Source organism: Augochlora pura, chromosome 4 (genome assembly GCF_028453695.1).
Source record: "Augochlora pura isolate Apur16 chromosome 4, APUR_v2.2.1, whole genome shotgun sequence".
Taxonomy (NCBI): domain Eukaryota; kingdom Metazoa; phylum Arthropoda; class Insecta; order Hymenoptera; family Halictidae; genus Augochlora; species Augochlora pura.
Window position 1 is genome coordinate 15,847,966 of NC_135775.1, and position 20,861 is coordinate 15,868,826.

At 33.8% G+C, this 20,861-nt stretch overlaps 1 protein-coding gene across 1 annotated transcript in view; it reads right to left on the minus strand.

Annotated features, from left to right (window-relative positions):
* Window positions 1–251: 251 nt before the first annotated feature.
* Window positions 252–20,861, minus strand: part of LOC144468723 (protein gooseberry) — a 35,147-nt gene continuing 14,537 nt past the window's right edge. The window contains exons 2-6 of the mRNA XM_078178395.1: window positions 19,829–20,142; window positions 18,019–18,148; window positions 9,864–10,035; window positions 8,846–9,127; window positions 252–658 (exon numbers count right to left, since the gene is read on the minus strand). Coding sequence (XP_078034521.1) covers window positions 397–658; window positions 8,846–9,127; window positions 9,864–10,035; window positions 18,019–18,148; window positions 19,829–20,142 — 1,160 coding nt within the window. The 3' untranslated portion in view covers window positions 252–396. The remainder of the gene's footprint in view (window positions 659–8,845; window positions 9,128–9,863; window positions 10,036–18,018; window positions 18,149–19,828; window positions 20,143–20,861) is intronic.

The window sequence follows — 20,861 nt, forward strand, 5'->3', positions numbered from 1 at the left end:
GTTTCCCTCTTGATATTATGTTCGATTGTTCACGAATATTCATTGTCAACCTATCATAAAGGCACTTTAATTCAAAGGCACTTGATACATGTTCATCATTTTCTCTTATCATTTCAATTATTTTTTGGTCCACTTGGTGGTTCGATATTGTGTCCAACTTTGTATCTTACTTTGTGGCTAACTTCGTTCCATTTTTAGTCTCATTTTGAGTTGCATTTTATATGCTATCTGTGTAATGATCTGTTCTATTTTGTGTCACATTTTATGTTCCACTGTGTGATCCACTTTGCGACTCACTTTGTGATTCACTTTGTGATTCACTTTGTGATGATTAATAACGAATAGATGTTCAGAGCAGAGGTGCTCAGTATTTGACTACAACGCAAACCTTGGAATTCAGTGGACTCGGCCGCACACCTGTGATTCTATTCCACCCAAGTAGGGATAGCCACTTTTTGCTTCGCTGGGGCTATGGGGTGTTACGTGATGGCTGATCGCAGCAGGAGTCGGCACCCCCGAAGTTGCGCTCTGAGCCATGCACGCACTCATGTTTGACGCGGTGGAAGCGACACTGCCGCCAAGACTGCTCAGGTTCAGATTGTTGGATGCTAGATTCGATGCCAGATTGCTGCTGCTGTAATGGGATGCATTAAATAATCTGGAACAGAGAAACGAATTGCATCTGAAAACTAAGCACTGTCAGACAATTGATATGCGTAATATATAATATCACCTGGTTTTTAATATTTTTAGCAACAAGCTCAGAATAGTTGCGTGTTTGGTATTAATCCAAAATTAATTTAACAGACATGTATTAAAAGGTTGAGATTTCAATCAAGTCAAGAGGGTGTTCTGTGTTTGCTAATATTTATTAACAAATCGTCCTCAAAGCCTTATCTTACGCAATTTTTACGAAAGGATGTATTATGCAACTCGCAATCTAATAATGTTACAATTCTTGTTATTTTGTCATGATGTCAAGCTGTAATTAAAAAACTATGACCAATGTCATAAATAATTGCACGAAATAAAACCATTTTTATACAAATTCATAGCTGTAATTACTAGTTGAGAAATAAGAAAAATATGTATAGTATTTAGATTTCATAAAAATGTTTTTTGCTTATTTATCTATTTGATGAATTGTTTTTCACACATTTTCCGACGTTATGCTTGCTTTACATCAGAGCTATTTACTTTTTAATTAGCTAATTAATCACTATTTATAATTGGACACAATAAAATCGTATTATTGAATTTGCGGTCGCATAGGCTAATAATTGTGTAACACTAAACCTATCGAACTCTAAAAATAGCTAACGTGTATTGCTTTGCAATGATGAAAACATTCGTTTAGATCTTTCACCATTTTTATTCTACTGTATCCCAGGATTAAGAACATTATTCAATCATTTTCTGTGAAAAGAGTCCTTATAACGTCAGCATCTTCAACTAGTTAGCTGTTGCAATCTCTTTGAATAGTGCGCAAGTTACCGTACATATTAGACAACGGAATTTATGCGTTTGTGAGAAAACTGAGCATATGAAACATGAAATAATGAAAACATTCCTTTATTAGAACTTGATATCTCACTTCCAGACACATCAAATTGCTAATTAATGAAGGATTAAAACTAATTCATCTATTTTACAAAATATATATAAGTGACTGAACAATATCAAGGTGTATGTCCTTATTAATCAGGTAACTGTTTTTGACAGGTATATACGTCACGAAGAAATGGCAACATTTTGCGTCACGACGAGTTTTCTCGTCGAAAACAGCAAACTTGTTAAAACAACTAAGGTGAATCCTGTCACTTCGACCGGCAGGGTAGGTTTAGCGTTAAACCGACGACTCTCTTAAACTGCGTGCGACTAAAAGATGCTCGAATGTGGGCACAGTTTCAAGTTTTACAAAGTTGCAACAAACGCCGTTGTAAAAGAACACCGGATCCAATCGGTGGCTGTGTACGTACGCATACTAAGCCGCGAGCACGCTTTCGATCGAATATTTTCGCCGTTTTAATTGAAATTCCCGGATGTAAATTAAACCCTTACTGCCCGCCGAATTCGCTAAATCGGTATAAACTTTCGAAGGTTTTCGTGGAAACGTAAAGATATTGGACGATCACGCGTTCCGGCATTGTGATCAAAGCATAACAGTCAATAAGTATTTAACTGAAACATTCGGTGGCCCCTTAGGGATCACCAACGTCGAGGAGTTACAAATTTCTGGCGATTTTACACCGAATATAAAGCAGGTCGGTGATATTATGGTCGCCGCGAGTGGAGCGACAATATTAAAATATTAACGCGGGGCAATTTTGCCTCCATAACCCCGAGATGAAATTCCCTTTTCGTTTCGTGAGTCTCAAAGTAACCGCCGACAACTTCTCTCTCGTTTTGCCGTGCAATCAAAGTTCACTGCTCGTTTGCAAGCCGATACTGTACGCACACGGACACGCGAGAAACTTTCACGCTTGTACACATACACAGACGAATCGTTTAGGGCGTGTCGGGGCTGCCAACAACCGATTTCAAAACGGAGTAGCGGTCCTTTTGACCGTTTCGGCACAGCAGCCACGGTTAAGAACCCCGAAGCGTACCAATGCTGAAACCATTTAATTCCTCTCTTCTTCTTCTTCTTCCTCTTCTTCTTCTTCTTCGTCTTCTTTTCTTTCTCTACGTCTCCTACCTTTTTCTTGTCTTTCCTTCCTCTCGCCGACCTTTCTCGTCGTCTCTTAATTTCTTTTTACGAACGAGTGCAGAACCTCGCGGAAGCTCCGGGATATATATCGCATGCGGTCCCCGCTGATCGGTCTACAAATCTATTTTCGCCTAGCGGACCCCGGCCACAAATCAAATTCACTTCTATAGAAGTGTTAATGAATTCTGCTGAATTTCAGAATGGAGGAACAATTTATAACGGGTCCGGAGGGTTGGAGGATTCCTCGGTGAAAGACTTAGAGCCGTCCCTTCTGCTGACGTCGCTCGCCGTTGGAGCGTTCGACCTCGAAGACTGGCCAAAAGTCGAGTTAAAAAATTTTATGCAATGTATGCGTAGAACGCAACAACGACCGAGTGAGCGGAACACAGTGGTTGTTGAAAAATCGGAAAGTGGAAGAAATGGTTTCGTTAGAAGTCATTACGTCCGGCGTCACAGCTTCGTGGTATAAAAATGTAACGTGATACATGTGGCGGGGTATTACATAACCTAACCAATTTTTTTAATAAAATGGTTAAAAGAACAATTTTAATAGGGAAATTTATTTCGAGTAATATATTTGTTAATAATTTAACAATAAAGTATAAGGATATGTGTTATGCATTATTATTATTACTGTTATTACCAGTTTTATTTTATTAATATATTAATAAATATAAATATAAATCATAGTATATTATACCAGGTTGTGCAAGTAAAATTGCTATGTTTCTCAACTGTGTAATACTAACAATAAATAATTTACGAATCACTTTCATTTAGGCATCCATTTTATGTTGCTTTATCAAAATAATAAGCATATGTTTGTGTAGAGCGGTAAACAAAAAATACAAATAACATAATAGTACGTCCTTTTTGAAATCAAGAAACTGTTGCATTGAACATTTTTCCTAAATATACATTGCTTTGGATATATATTTAGATTTGAAGTTTTCAAATGAACACCTTGTATATAGGCTTAGACAAATGTCATAACTTTGTATGTATTGAAAATTTTCTTTCATTTTGAAATTGTAATTATATAACGCACGAAGCACAAACAACAATGAACAATAATAAAGTCTAACTATGCTACGCCTTGATTTTGATTAATGTTTCCTATGTCGGGAAAATTTTGGCATTTTAACATTTGACGTTAACGTGAAGTTTATCTTCGCTGTAAGTGATACGCAAAAAATACAGCATAGATTTCATATGACCACTTATTTATAACATTTACACGTGCACCTATGGTATTATCTATTCACTGAGAATGATGTACAAATTGAGAACTCTTGCAGGAATGCAAGTAACGCTAACTGTTATTTCAAGTGCAGTTGGGTAGAGTTTTGATGGTATCACGTTCATTACAACTACTACGGATTTCCGATTGCTATCTTAAAATAATTAATACCAATAAAAATTAGTTAGGAAAAGAAAGTAAACATGTAAATAGACACGAGAATGCAAAGAACAAAATGAAATGTTCGTATTTGCAAAGAACCGTGAAACATAAACGCGAGTCTTTAAAAAATAAATAATACCAAACGTATATTAATGTTATGAATAAGTGAACAAACAAAATCTGTCTTGTTTTGTATTTTGCAATTTTTTTAAATCGAAGTACGACTATATAGGGTTAAAGAAATGATGTGTGAATTCAAATATAAGTCATAACTTTGTTAACACCTTGAGTGTAACTTCGGTCAAATATGGGTGACACTAATTTTGGACACTAAATGAATTTGAAAATTCATTTTCATTGTAACATATTCGAATAAACTGAATTTGACTAAAATGTTTCGGATATGAAAGAGTTCTAATGTCATCCATTGTGATAATTGTTAACTTTTTAATTTCGGTTTATTTATATAAATTGCTTTAACTCTGAAAGGAATTTTAGTGGATCATCGTCGGTGCTAAATGTTTTAAAAAATACATATAATCAATTTTATTTCAAGAGCAAATGATTTTCTTTTGTAGGGTCTCAGTTATTTCTATAATCGTTCAATATAAATCTCAGTATTGAAAAGACAAGTTCATCGTTAACTTGCACATTTAAGACGTCGTAATTAACTATTACAGTTCCACAATGTGAGGACATTTTATATTTCATCTCATCTTAATAATTTAATAAATTACTTTTCAAAGGAATCGTTTTTGATTCTTTTTAATCCCTTGTAATTGATTAAATAATATCCACAATTTGTAACAATGTTGTAGAACTCTCCTAATATTAATCAACAAAATATCTGTTCCTGTAATAGAATTGGACCTTACAACATGAAAAAACTCTTCCAAAAATGCAATACATCTGCCTCTTAATTTACACGATATTCTTTCTAGAAAATTTCATGAAATGTTGTTCATAAAAGAAAGTATATAGAAAAAAAAACATCTGAAATAATTTACAACAACAACGAAAACGAAGTCGAATTTCGAAATATTTCAGGCGATGAAGATGGCGAGTTTGTTTCGATCGAAAAGAAAATGTCGTTTGTTTTAAATTACACCAACGATAGCGACGCTGAACGAAATTTACTTGTGTTTACTGAAATCTCAAAATTATTTTTTCGTTAAACTATGTGAAATGAACATATATTTCTAAAACCTATATCGGCTTTTATCTTTAATATTTTTTCTTTCGTAGTTACAGACTCCATATTTATACGATTTTCATTCGTGTAAAAGAAATCCAGGAGGAGCGAACACTTCGCATAAATTAAATGAAAGATTTATCTAATAAATTCCACTGTAGCTTATAGAAAAAGTTGCGGAATTTTTTCGGATCTTGGAAAAAATCGAATCCGCAGAAAGGATATAGATTGGTAAGAATTCGTAGGGCTACCGAGCGTCGAGGTCGAATCGCTTCCGGGGTGAAAGAAAGGCCACGCCGTCGCAGGTTAAAGCTGGATCATCGCCATCGGCGAAGATTAGCCGGTAGCGTTTCATTACGGGGGCCGAAGAAGCAACATAATTGAGGACCACACAGAAAACGTGTCGGTGGGGCCTTGCCTGCTTCACCGCACCGAACCGCCGCGCCGCGCCGCGCCAGCTCTCCATCTCTCTCCTTCTCTCTCTTTCTCTCTCTTACTTGCCCTTTTTCTCTCTTTCTCTTTTCCTCTCGCTTGTTACCCTTTCTCACTCTGATAGTCCTCCAATCTCACCTGTTCTGCCTTCAGCCTCGCTTCCCTTTTTTACTCTCACCTTTCTGCACTCTCTCACGCTGTGTCTCATTCCGTTCCACAGCCTTTTTTGTCCTCCTATTTCCGATTCCATCGGAATTTTCTAAATTTTCACAACCCTACAATAGTCTCGCCCAAGCAGGGATTGCGAAGACTTCGAAAACAATTGTTTCAAACTATATTAAACCCTTGAGCGTTTTCATGATCATAGTCCACTCGCAACAACAATCATGTACATATACCTTTGTTCAAAAATATTAGAACATCTGCTGGCTTAGTATAAATTGTAATTTGTCATTCAGTTTAGATAACGTTTCATTAGTATTAAGTTTCAGGGCACTATATTGTCAAAAATACATATTAACACCATTGACGCTTTTGGAGTTATACCTAATTAAATAAATCGCATGCGAAAAAGTAAAGTCTTATCTACCTATCCAAAAAAAATGATTAGATCCACGATTTTCATTATCTTTTATAAGCAAACTTTTAGAGACCCATGATGTTTTATTTTGCATTAACAAAAGTTTCAGTATATTATGTAATATGAAAAATAAATGGAAATTCCACGATTTTCGTCGTTCTATGTTTACTGCCGCTGTTTGGGTGACAATACCCCATTATGCGTCAGTCCCATCTTCGATTTCCGTCACCGATTTTTCCCCATAGGGACCGTCTTCGTTTGCGGTCTCCGCGGCACTCGAGCGAATTCGCCTCTACACTTCACGTGTAACAGCACAGCGCAGCAGGCCAAGCATTTCGCCAACCTGTTATTACGCCACAATGGTAGAATTAATTGTTCGAAACATTCTGCGAGCAAAAGCTCCGTAGACACCGGGGCTCTTTCTTTTCACCGCATACCTCACCGGCGTTCTCTCCTTTTTCCTTCCGTGGCTACTCCCTCTGAGTGATTCGTCTGGTTTAAACGTCTGGGATAATGTATCTCTGGCTCGACAACGTGTACTTTTCCTCCAAGCCGGACCCGCCTCGTGGAGGGTCTAGCATTTATTTTTAAGTTTAGCGAAATCAACGCTGCTACGATGATGTTGACGCAGGCATATCGGCGACGTCTATCCACGTGCACAGCGAGTGATCCCGAAATTACCACTTATTCGTAGTCTGATCGAGAATGTAATTTAAAGTCGCTTGACATTAGGTTCACGGAATGCGTTCAAATGGCGTGTAGTAAATATTTTAAGTTGCCGAAATTCTCGAGATTATTCAATGAAGTTTCATTGGACGTGCACTCCAATAAAAATTGCTAGTAATCTGGTAAACATGCGCTTGTTACTTTTATTAATTAGTGTAAAGCAGCTGATCGTATAGTGCTCCATACACCTTAGTGTTAAAACGATACCATTTTTTATTATAAAATGTATTGTTATGCTTTTAACAACATATTACAACGAGTTCAAAACTGCTACGATTTAAAAATATTTTAAGGATAATCCAAAGTTCTAGCTTGCTAGACGATGTATAGAAAACTGTTAACGATAATTGTAATTGTCTGGAATGACAGAAAATTATGTTTCCAACTTCCGTATTTTATGAGAAGTTAAGTTAAAAGTTATATGAATGCTAAAGATTTAAGCTTACAAGCTGCAAATTAAGTAGAAAGATTTTTACAAAATAAAAATATTTTGTCGTCTTTCATCGGAACGTAGAGAATAAATTATAGTCGTAGGCTTTGATAAAAAATTTAAAGATATTATTTCCTCGTTGCTTAAAGCAATTGTAATTTTGGAAAAATTTTTTCTTTAATAAACTAGTCTCTCTAATATCTCGAGATTTGGTCCGATTTCTGTTGTAAAAAGTGTTCAAATATTTTAATGACGAATTCAATATATACCAATATATCCGTACCAATCGAGTTATTGTCCTGCGTATACAATATATCACTACTATATTTCACAGCAGTGTTTGCGTTTTTCCTGCATTTCGCCTAGATATTCATTCTGAATTCGATAGAACTTATTAAGGTCCAGCGATTCCATTTCGTTACACTCGAAAAGTGTAATTTTTCAGTGTTCCACGTAATTCAAAGTTTTTCATCATTATGCAGTGATATTTCCAATTTTCGTGCGATTATGATGATTTACACATTTTGGTTTAGAAGTTCATTTAAACTAATTCAAACAGAAAAATGTGTTTTGTATCGATTCCAAAACGCAAGTGTGCGAAGGTGTTCTTTCAATCACTTTTGACGAAGTTGTTGAACGCTTAGAGACGCTTGACTTGAACATTATTGCATATTTCGTTACCAGTCAATTTTCGCGCTAAAGCTTTTCTAGCATTTCTTCGCGTTACTTGGCGGTTTTTCAATTTTTCAGACCATTCAAGGCGTTTGGTTTGCATACTTGAGCTTAATTCCATAGAATTTATAAATTCTCTCAATTTATTTCTCAGCTTATAAGCATAAATGAACAATTTACGAAGGGTAAATACGATTACTCGAACTTCGCGACTCGTTTTCATAGTTGCTAAAAATCGACAACTCGTTCAATCGGGGATTTAAAAAGCTCTGAAATTATCTGTTCCAAACAATTATGTTGAAATATTGTTGATAGTTGCAAACTATAAAAACGAACCGCTAGCCTCGAATAATCCTGTCTCCTCTACTCAAATTTTCCATTTTCGTTTAGAAACTGAGGGACAATCGGAGAGCATTTACTGTGCATCTACTTGTAAAAAATCATTAAGATATTTTCTTCTCTAGCGTGTGCGCGGCTAGTTGGTTCATTAATATTTAAGTATTCATTGATACTTAGCATTTAAGTAAACGCGGACACAGAATAAACATATGTTTTCTGTTTCTTCTAGGAAATAATTAGAATCGAATGAGTTCTAAGCATTAACTGTGAGCACAATGCTATACGAAGGAGAGAGTTAATGACAACAAATCAAATAGTCGGCGGCGAGGAAGAAGCAATAAAAATCTGCACAGGTAACTTACCCATAGTTCTCTGCGGTCGGTCTCGGCCATTGTTGTTGTGCGGCGTAGTAATTCTCGCTGTAGTTATAATGCTGAGGATAACCAGTAGTGGTTGTTGCGGCCGCGGCTACCGATGTTTGGCCATAGCTTTGATAAGTCTCAGCACTGCCGTAGTGCTGAGACTGAAACGACTGTAAATTCATCGTGTTGAAAGCGTTCAGTTGTTGACTGTTCAGCTGTTTGCGAAGCCGGGCCCGTCTGTTGCTGAACCAGACCTGGACACGCGCTTCCGTCAAGTTTGTTCTGTAAATTCAAATATATTTTATAATAAAAATTAAATTCTGAGGCAGGCTTAGAATAAAAATTTCATTCGTATACAAAATTTATGATGAAAATGAAATTCAAGTACAAACATTAAAATATAATTTATGTGCAAATGTATAGTGAAAATACAATTTATATACAAATGTATAGTAAAAATACAATTTATATACAAATGTATAATAAAAATTAAATTTATATTACAAAGTAATAAAATTTAAAATACAAATTCATAGAAATAACAAAAAACGTAATGTTACTGTATCTAGGTTAACACTTTATTTTAGGCACAACTTTTGCGTTCGCTGCAGAAAAATAAAAGACTTATATTATTTTAACAGACTACGTATTTAAACGTACAATTTAGAAACGTATAAATTTAATTAATCCTTAATTGGTGCGATGACTGTATAGTACTGTATATGGTATAATGTGATTATAGCAACATTTGCGGGAAGATATACCGTATTCTATTCTTAGCTAGCGTATATAATTGTAGAAATGTGGAAAATTAAACATCAACTGAAAAATGAAGTAGAAACTAAAGTAATTTTTAAATTTCTATCGTAAGTCTTTCACGATTTATAAATCGCAAAATTTTACTACCGAATTTACTAACGTATTTAATTATTCTTGCACGCCTTACTGGCATGTATATTAACACATTGTCTCGTTTCATTGTCCAAGAGAAGACAAACGAATGAACAGCGGAACTTACTTTTGAGCTAGCTCTTCTCTGGTATAGACATCTGGGTACTGAGTTCGATGAAAAGCAGCTTCCAATTGCTCAAGTTGTTCACCGGTGAACGTGGTTCTGCTTCTGCGTTGTTTCCTTTTCAACACAATTCCCGGCTCGCTTTCTGTATCTGAATCATCGCCGCTACTTCCGCCTGAAACAGAAGACGTGATTACGTAAGTTGCGTAACAGTATCGTAATAAACAGAAATTAATAGCAATGAAGCATTGTTTACGAGCCCGTAATTCGCATCGAACGGTGATGTGTGCAATGTTTTTTACGTTAGAACAGTATAAATTTTTTACCTTCGAACACTGATCATATTCTATTTTAGAATATTTATGAATCGGCGTGTGCACGAAGAAGAAAAATACGAAACTTATATTCCGCCTCGGCATCTTTAGACTGTAGTTATCTCATTCCACCATCGGTATCGTTCACTTCGATCGATGGAGAAAATTCATAAACATAGTCGCGGTATTTATATTTAAAAATTTGTATATTATATATCAGGGGACCGTTATAATTAATAAGAAAAAGTTGGTTGCATTGTAATTATTATTTTTTGCATTCGAATTTATTCAAGTATATGTAACGCAACGTGATACTGTATGCGATCGAAATTCTCCTTTCGTTGTCTATAATAATTATTGCGGTGCGGATCTTTATACAAAATAAATATTATTTTCATTAATAGCAAATTCCTTTTCCTAATAAATGTAGCGAGAAGACAGCAAAATGTTTTCAAATTGTTTAAATGCTTCTATTCTTTAGCATTTAATCTCCTCATCACGCATGCCAATTTTTATAGGGATAAATCTAGAAGTTTACGTAAAAAATCATTACTACGTTTAAATTTTAATAGATTTTTCAGAGAAATTTAAATGGAAGTTTAAAATCGTAAGAGATTTTGAAAAAGGAGTCTGGATTAAAATTAATTTTAAATAGAAGTGAGATTCCTTATAGTAGATTTTTTATTTAAAAATTGATCACAATAAATTTATATTATAAATGTGAGTTGTAGTAGATTTTTCAAATAGTAGTTTAAGTTTCAGTAGATATTTAACAGAAATTTAAATGGAAATCTTAAATTATAACAAATTTCTCATAACAAATCTAAATGAATTGATTGTAAACATCATTATGTAAATTTCGAAGAAAAAAGTTACGCGAAAGTATACGTTGACCAGTAATAGTTTAACAATATCTTGTGCACAGGCGATCGGAAACGTGAGCGTTTTATGGCGAAATTTGCAAGAACCAGTCTGCACGTTACCCTACTTCACCTAACGTAGATCGCCATCAAGATTCTGACAGGGAGACGTTCTGAAATAAATCATTCGTTGATTTTCCACCTAGAAAATCTTGGTTACCGTAATGAAAGACTTGAAACGTGCCACGGCCTGGTTGAAATTGATTAGGATAATTATTATAGTTTTATACGCGGTCTTGCGCGGGTTAAAGTAAAAATTGTAAATTCCTTAAAACACGCGATCGGTAGACGTCTTATCGAAGAAAGGAATCGACGATGAAGTCCGAGCGATCCGAGAGATGGTACGGAGCACGCTTCTTAATAGCGGCAAGAAGGTCTCCCAGTCCAGCACGTGCTGCACGTCAGATACCGAAGATAGGAAGCGAGTCGTTCACGCCCACAGTTCACACGCCGGACTCGGCAACCCACCATTAAGACCCTTCTGATTACAGCCGTGCCAGCCGAACCTATACTAAACTAAAACACTGGAGAAATTAGGGTCCGCCGCGAAGAAATTAAGTTCTTTGACATGTCCCGTCCCACACGAGCTAAACGAAAGCCCGTCTATCGTCCACGTACTACTTTCGTTTACCAAAATATGCTCTCTTTCTTTATCACTGGACTGCGAGTCTTTATCGGACACCGAAAATAACAGAGAACAGATTTTCGTCCTTTTAAAGAATAGTAAAAATTAAATTTTGAAGAAAATGTTCAAAAATGTAGGTATCTGCAAACTTGTACGTACTGTGATTACTAATTAACGCTATTTGCACCGATATTTTATACTACTTGTTATAATATTAGTGTATAATGTATAACTGTTTCAATACTAGATACCTTTCGCGATTAATAAAATAAATGAAATAAAAATAGAAAATAAAATTTAACATTAAACTACTTTAAGTTCCAATACTATTATATAATTTTCTATATATAAGATACCTTTCGCAATTAATAAGATAAACAAAATGAACATAAAATAACATTATAATGTCATATTTTATTTTCTAGGCAAGATTTTATTATCAATCGACGGCAAATTTTATGCATTCACAACAAATGTCGCTAAGTAAAATACGAAACAACAAAACCACTGGAAGAATTGACTAATACTGTTATTTCAGTTCTCAACTTATTCAAGGTTTAAGTGTCACACATAAGTTTTATTTTACATAAAGATCCACGGCCTCGTAAAAAACGCATGAATTGCAATATAATGCAAATATAATAAATATAATTTTCGTGTCGTATTCACTTAGTTTCGAGAAATCCCATGATAACGTTCGAAATAATTTACAGCCCTCGACGGAAAGATGATATAATTTTTGTCAGGTGATAAACGTCGAGAATGTATTCTTCAGCAAAACCGCAGTGAGAGTAAATCATCAGAAACGATGTAAACAACTAATAGCGAATTGCCTCCTTGGATTAGTAGAACGTCTAAATCAATAGTGTGGTTCGCTGTGTTCGAAGGAAACCGAAGGTTGACCCTGATATTGGCGGTTTCAATAGCAGAGGGACCAGGCACAAAGCTCGAGGAGACCACACGCCGCGTGCCGTGCACCGCCATCGTCCGCAGTAATATCTTTGCCTTTTACTCTTGTTCTTATTCGCATTATTACTACATTATTCTACTTTCAACAATCTCGTCATCAAGATGTTTTCGTATTAAAAATAAATAACGCATGCGTGATATACGGTCGACCATGGATATACCCTTCGAAACGGAATAACTTTTATCAAGTTTCATCAAATTCAATTTCTTTTAAATATTAGATGGACTAGTATAGAAGAGAACAAGTAGAGAAATTGTTTTAAAAATTTTCAGTTAAAAATTAAACAACAATATATTAAACAACGATGTTTTTCAACTATTTCTCGTCTAAGCTTATAACAAAAGACACTGCATTCTGCAGATCGTATTGTTGTGACCTGATTGTTGAGTGTTTTCGATGAAATTTCCAATGTATACATAATAATTCGATAATTTATTATATTTTTTTAATAGTTGTTCTAACAGGATTTGTATCCTTTGAACTTTTAATGCCTAAATTCGAAAATTTCTATCACACAAGAACATTTATTGCAAAAGTTTTATAGGAACAGATATTTTCTACAATGAAATTTACGATTTCGAACAAAATTTATTTTGTGAGTGTGAGATAATCTTTACTAGTTAATGTGTGCGAGTGTAAGATTATTTTTGTTACTTAAAGTGTGCGAGCGTGAGATTATCTGCATTAGTTAAGTGCATTAATTAGGCAGTATGCAATTGTCATAAACAAAAGATAATAAAAACGGGGAGGGTGTACCAGATTGTTTTTATTAAATTGGTCTGAAATATTGTGTTGTAATATTTAATATTATTAAATATTTACCATCATCAAGATTTATTTTATTGACATATTGATTAATGCAATGATCAATAACTAAACAGCCGAAAAATTGCAGTCGAATTAGGAGTTATTTGATATTTTAGTAGGATTATTATGATAAGAATAATATAACTATATGTATTTTTCAATTCTTTCAATGTTTCTATTATGTTGATGTGTTTTCCATTCATTTCTATTGTAAATGCTTAAAATCAACTATTTGCATCCTAAAGTATCATACGAATCACCCAAAAAGGAGCTATTTAAAACCCCATTACAATTCCAGATTTAAGCGTTATGGAAGTGAAAAAAATTCATTCATACTTTTTATGAAGGTAATGATAAAGTATGGTAACATTATGGTAATTACTCTAGAGATAGTGCAGTTACAAATCGTATAAAAACAGATCGTTACAACTTAACTACCACTCTTGCTTTCATGAATATAATAAACGATCCTAAGTGCGAATGTTCCTATGAAAGTGAAGACATTAATCACATATTATTGCAATGTAAACAATATGAGACAGAAAGAGAGAAACTAATCAAGAAACTACGTAATATGAGATTATTACAATTGCCTCGAAGCGTACAGGAAATGTTAATTTCGAAACCTAATGACGTTACAGGTTGTCTACACGTTTTCTCTTTCCTCAAAATATATATATTACGTATTTAAATTCGACAGATGTATGTATATAATGTAAATCTCTTCTGAGATTTAATAGCAGCAAGTTATGTTAAATTCTCGTACAAAAACTGCGGATTTTATGCTTTCATGGTACCCCTAAATTAGTGAATTGTAACGAATAATGTTTATATTAAGAGATATTATTTCAGTGTACGTCCACTGTAAGTAATTATCTTGCCGATGAAAATTGAAAGTGATAAAAAGTCGATGAAAGAAACTACCGATGAAAAAGAGCATTCACGCATAATTAGACTGTGAGTTATTATGCACTTATGACAAAAGTGTACAGCTTAAATATAAAATTATGAACACATAAAAATTTTATTTCATTTTCAGTTTATTAAAATGATTAAACGAAACAATATATTTTCTGCTTCATATTTAATTTCCGCTTCTCAGAATTGCCTTGGTGAATTTTTATTTTGCATACAGATCCGCGATCTACTAACAATTACTATGATTTATCCATAATGTCTACATATTGTATTAATACGTACTGATATAATATTATATTATATATTAATGTTACGTATTAATATAAATCTATTACCTACATTCATAAAGATAAATTAAAATTTGGGACACGGTCGTATTAATTATTGTTATTGTAATCTTTACTTGAACATTTGAATAAATGTAGCAATATTAAATCGATTACATTGACCTGGCAGCGAAACGAAGAGAAAATAAAAGTATCAAGAGATGTATTTGGCAGCTGTTGAGAAGCGTTCTCGAAGGAATGCCTTTCTCGTTCAACGTGACATGACATCCACCTGAATGCGATTTAATACAATGGCGAAATCGAGACGTCTGTCGCTTGCTTTATTTTTTCTTTCTACAAGCAACTATAGATGTTAATTAACGATAGTTCGGGTTTCATAATTGAATTTACTTATGGAAGTTCAAATATGCTACGATAACGCAATGACATGCATTACCGATATTATCGACACAAAAATGTACTCTTATTATCTGAACTGTAGTTAGTTTGAGGCTAAAAGATAAAAGGATACCCATAATCGGAATGTAATAATCAGTGTTACGGCGCGACAATATTATAACGAGCATATCTAGGATTGTTTAAAATTTTATTTACCAATTTTTAATTAGTGTTTCTATAGACTTCGTTGGAACATGTGAAATTTCAAATTAATTGTCTGCCATCTAACTATTGATATTAAGTGTTACGATTATTGACACTAGAATTGCCAAAGCAGTTAAAATGTCTAATTCTTTATTTTATATTTCTGTTTACTAACCTTATAAAAATGTTTCTATGGGAAATTTGTCGATAAACTTTCACATTCAAACATTTATTATAATGAAAATTGTAAGAAGTATTCATATTGTTATAAAATGACATACATTGGTAGCATGTAAGTTCGAGTGTTGAATATAATTTCTTGAATATAATAAAATAGTATTTATACGATTTAAAAAATAAAACCGAATTTTTAATAACGAATATATTGTTAAAAATTGATGAAACGAAATAAAAGTATAACGTTTGAATTCGGTTTCCACTATAAAACGAAACCATTAATAATATCTTAAACTAAAAACATAATAAGGATATAACAATATTTTTCGTACTATACAAAATCATAATAAAATTGAACTTGTGCATACAATTCCAAGAAACAAGTACCCAACAATTAATTTATCTTTTGATAACGATATATAAAAATGATTATTAAATCCGTTCTTCTTATTACCGAATTGTCATAATTTTGTAGATACCGGTAACAAATTGACCAGCACGATTTGGAGTGACAACGAAGGCAAAATCTGTCCACTGAATAGCGTAACGTGATCAACAGGTGGGTAGGCTGGTTGACCATAATCGCGTTCTTACGATTAGATCGGGTTGCAATTCTCGCGGTACCTACATCTAATCAAAACTAAATCTTCTCGACATGGTAATAAACTCGACACATCTACGCGCCACGGGACGCCTAATATTTCTTCGCGAACTCCACTCCTGCTAATAAATAAAAAACGAACGGACTCCTTTTACATCCGCCGACTGGACCTAGATTTTTGTTAATCTCTTGCCACCCTCCAAATTATTCTGCTTTCAGCCAGCGAAAATTCTTTGATACTATTATCGTAACCTTCAACATTAATATAAATGGTAATACCATAATATCGATACCGTAGACAGTGTGTCGGTGGACACTGGATTATTTGTATCGGTCTAAGTATGCGATTATGAATTATTTGTATTAGTTAAACTGTGCGAATGCGAATTATTTTTATTTGTTGTAATCTGCGAGAGCGAATTATTCTTATTAGTTACGTTTTTCAGTACGTGATTATTAGGCGTCGGATACCTCTATGCAAAATAAAAAAGTTATTCCTTACTACTAGTTGAGTATGGGGTTATTTTTATTGCATATGCATACAATTAATTATATTCATCAGTAAGGAATTATTAAGCAGCGGATCTTTTTGATAAATAAAATTTCCCCTTACCAAGTCAAATAAACATTTAATCTTCCATTAATAATGTTAACTGTTTGAAATTTATATGCATGTATTAATAGTCTTCGCTCGTTTCAACCTTTCCGTTGTTTTATATTACATCTACTCATCTACAGTCCAGTAATTATATTTATCAATAGAAGAATGTCTAGCTACTTTTTATACTTTTTGAATATCAATTGTTATAAGTGGACTTCTTTACGAAATAAAAATTTTTTGAATCTTTTGCAAAAAACTTAAGTCACTTAAAAATATCTTATTTGATTTTTTCTATTAGTTGAGGTCACACCTACTGAATTTTACTATAAATGCATAACAACAGAAACGTTTAAATAATTTGTATTACTGTCAAATCATCACAATTATTAAGAGAATGAATAAATGTCTATGCAATCGTTCTATTTTGCAAGTAACGACGACTATTTTCGTTCTGCGTGTAATCCGCAGTTTAACTAGGTTTATAACTTCAGAATGAGATCTGGTTTCCCAAACGAAAACGGAGAAACTCTCTTAGTATGAACTGAAAATTGCATGTCCCTCTCAGCAGAGTGCAAAATCTGTATTGGCAATGTGCATGCAGTACTTATCGTTACGGTTACCTTAACTCAATTAACTTAATGTTTCTGCACGCTATAATTACGCTTATCGCTCGATTACCTCGAGCGTTTCATTTACGCCCGCCTAATGGTTTATGCGGTGTTAAAACAACGACGCTGTTCGCAAATTTCGCGTGTACGTATCCTTCAAGAAAATCTCTTTAAACGGCCAGCCAATGATTCCGGTTCCGTTAATTCTTTGACCGATATTTTTCTGGTCACCGTAATCACGCAAGACATATTTATCGAATTTGATCGTTATTTCGTGTGAAATCGATCGACAAGGTGTGCCATTTCGCATAACATCATTAACACTATTTTTATCAAATAAATTAAGGAACACCTTTCACCGAAGGATACAAATGACACCTGTCAAAGACTTTAATTAGACACTATTTTTAATAAATAGATCAAGAGACACTTTAAAATATTAGTTGAACACTACTCCTACGAATGGAGTCCGTAGACAACCTAAGAATTTTAAGTAAAAGCAATGTATAGCAAAGAATTTACAAGATACTATATAACATTTTAACGTAACACAGTTTTTATCAAAGTTTTAACAAAGTTGCGTTTGAAATATCAACTTTAAATTATGTTTTAAGTTTAATCGCTTTTCCCGAAGCGTTTATTAATTTTTCCGGTAATGATTCTAAAACAAATTAGGTAGATATATGTTTAATAGTGAATATCGGCGGAAACACTGTGAAGGATATTTAATGCGAGGAAATAAACCCACCGAGTATTCCATCAATCGAATGATTCCTGCGAGGATCGTCAGTGGGCCGAGTCTGATTTGCAGGACCACGGAGGAGTCTTGATATACTGGAAACCGACGGTGCTGACGCCTTGTCGCAGACACCATCCTGCTGGCAGAACCACATTGGACTAGTTAGTATAGAAATTAAAAGTAAGAAAACTGGAATAAACATTTTTCATTCTATGCACATGTTATGAAAGCTCGAATGTATACCGCTCGCTAGACTCTTGCATAATTGATTATTTGCGATAAATAATCAATTATTTATTCAACGAAACATCAACTACACGTCAAGTTAAAAGAAGTATCATCCGCAAAAAATAGTTCCGAAAGTCAATTCCAATAAATATGTACGTATTTGTTACAATGCTATTGGTAGAATAGTATGATACATACTCAAAGCATAGATTCTGTTTACGTCTTTTGAAAAATGAATATATTTATGAAAATAAATAATAATTTTATTAAACGCAATGTGAAAATCTCTTCTACACATAAACGTTCAAATTTCATCCCTTGTGAGCGCATTTACTTGTTGAATTTTTATGTTCATTGCATTAACTTCTACATTGCTGTATACATTCGCCGACTTAATACATTCGTATCCAAAACACATTCTGTAAAACGAATAGATGCGTCTTTGAATTTTACAGTTTATTATTTTAATATTTTATAGACATCTAGAAATTATAATTAACTGGATACAGTTATACAAATTACAGTTACGTTTATGTAAAAGGAAAGAAAAAGCAGTCAGAACAAAGAACGTAGTATAAAACCCAACAAGTGTACAATATATCATCAAATAATAATTATAATAATATTAGGCATTTGTTAAGTTGATAAATTATTTTGATTCACTAGACATTTCCGATGATATGTTCGCACACGAATAAAAACGTTGCGAATGCAAAATAATCTCGAAACCTTTTGTTATGCAACGACTATCCGTGATTGCTTGTATGATATTTGTATGATATTAAATAAAAATGTGGGCTTTTACTTTTCATTGATTGACAGCCAACGTCATACGCGTATTTGTACGCTATATACGTCCATGGATTATTGAATAATGTTGGCAGAAACCATTGTTCCGGATATATCATTATCTTGTATTGACAGTTGCTTATTGCTGAAAGCGTTGCATTAGCGAGATGCACTTTTCTAACTATTGCTGTACAAATAGAATGAATAATCAATCATGGCAAATGCGTAACCCATAATTTCACTCGCATTTTTAGATGTTCAGTACAAAAATATATTCTTACTCTATTCTTCGATTAAAATTAGTAAAATGGATACTTATGTTGTCTCTATTTCTTTTCAGTTCGCTTAAAATTGTTGTTATTTATAAACTTGTAAGTATTATTGGAATATCATAACAGTTTACGAGCGGACACCGTAATACAGTACCTAACTAATTTATATCACATTCGGATGCCAAATTATATGTAGATTTCTCTTAAACAATTCATTAATGCATAACAAGTAAAGATTGATAAGACAGAACGATAAAAAGTATAAAAATACTCGTTTAAACTTTTATACATGAACCTGTAACGAAAATTTAAGAAATACGTGTTACAAGTTGGAAGTTTCATCAAATAAAATCTTTATTTTACATGAAGATCTGCAGATTGATAAATTGTTTGAAATGTTTCGTAACAGAGACGCGTTACACATAACAAAGCCTTTGAGGATTGAAAGTAAGTAACGAAACAGACGGTAATGCCGAACGCGTTGATAAATGAGAAATCGAGTTAATATCGCATAGACGATGTCAACAGACCTTTATCAGCTTCTCCCGTATCTCCCAGCTGAATATGCCGGGATTCTGTTTCTTCATGTCCTCAATTTTTGCTTCAACTTCGGGCGTAGCCACCCGTGGTTTGCTACCACCGATCACACCCGGTTTAATCGATCCTGTTTCCTGATATCGATTCAAGATTTTCGACACGCAGCCATGCGAAACCCTCAGCTGTCTAGAGATTACGCACGGTCTGACACCGACTGCGGCCATATCTACGATCTGACGACGAATGTGATTCGGCAATGGGCGACCATTAATGAACACACCACCGAGTTGATTCACACGCCCTTGTCCTGAAAGAATAAGAAACGAGGATGCATCAGTTACTTTATGAATCTACCATTATGAGCGGAGGAGGCAGCGAACTTGCTGCGTGGTTCTCAACGGGAAACAATATGATTTGCAATTTTTGTACTATTGTGTAATATAATTTATAACTTGAGTAATATATTATAATATAACTTATAATTTATGAAGTATTTTACAATATAATTTATATGTACTCTATTATAGTATAACGTATTTGGTTGTCTTCATTTTATTGCTACAATTCGCAAACTGTACAAGACAGAAAAGAAAAGTCCAGCAACTGTTAATTATCTCGTTCAAACGTATCATGTGGTATATGATTTGTTAATCGTTTAAACAAGTGGAAAAGTGTTATATTGATCGTATTGATTCGGTAGAATATTCTCAATTTCATCATGAGACGATCTTTTTTAAAAACCACTATGTTTGAGAGTTTATATTACTCTCTGTTACTCACTGTCATTAATTTTAACCTTTCTCTGTTCCAAAAAATTTTTAAATGTTGTTGAAACACGTACAAATAAACCTTGTCAATTTGACTGAAGAAGATGTAATATAAATTCTTCGCAAAAAATTCTCTAAGAAAGTGAAAAAACAGTAAAAAATCGAGACGCGGCTAAAATCGATACGATTCTACGAGAACGTTCGGAAAGAGATTAACAATTTACGAGGTGAACTAGCGGTACACAAGTAAGTAGATGCG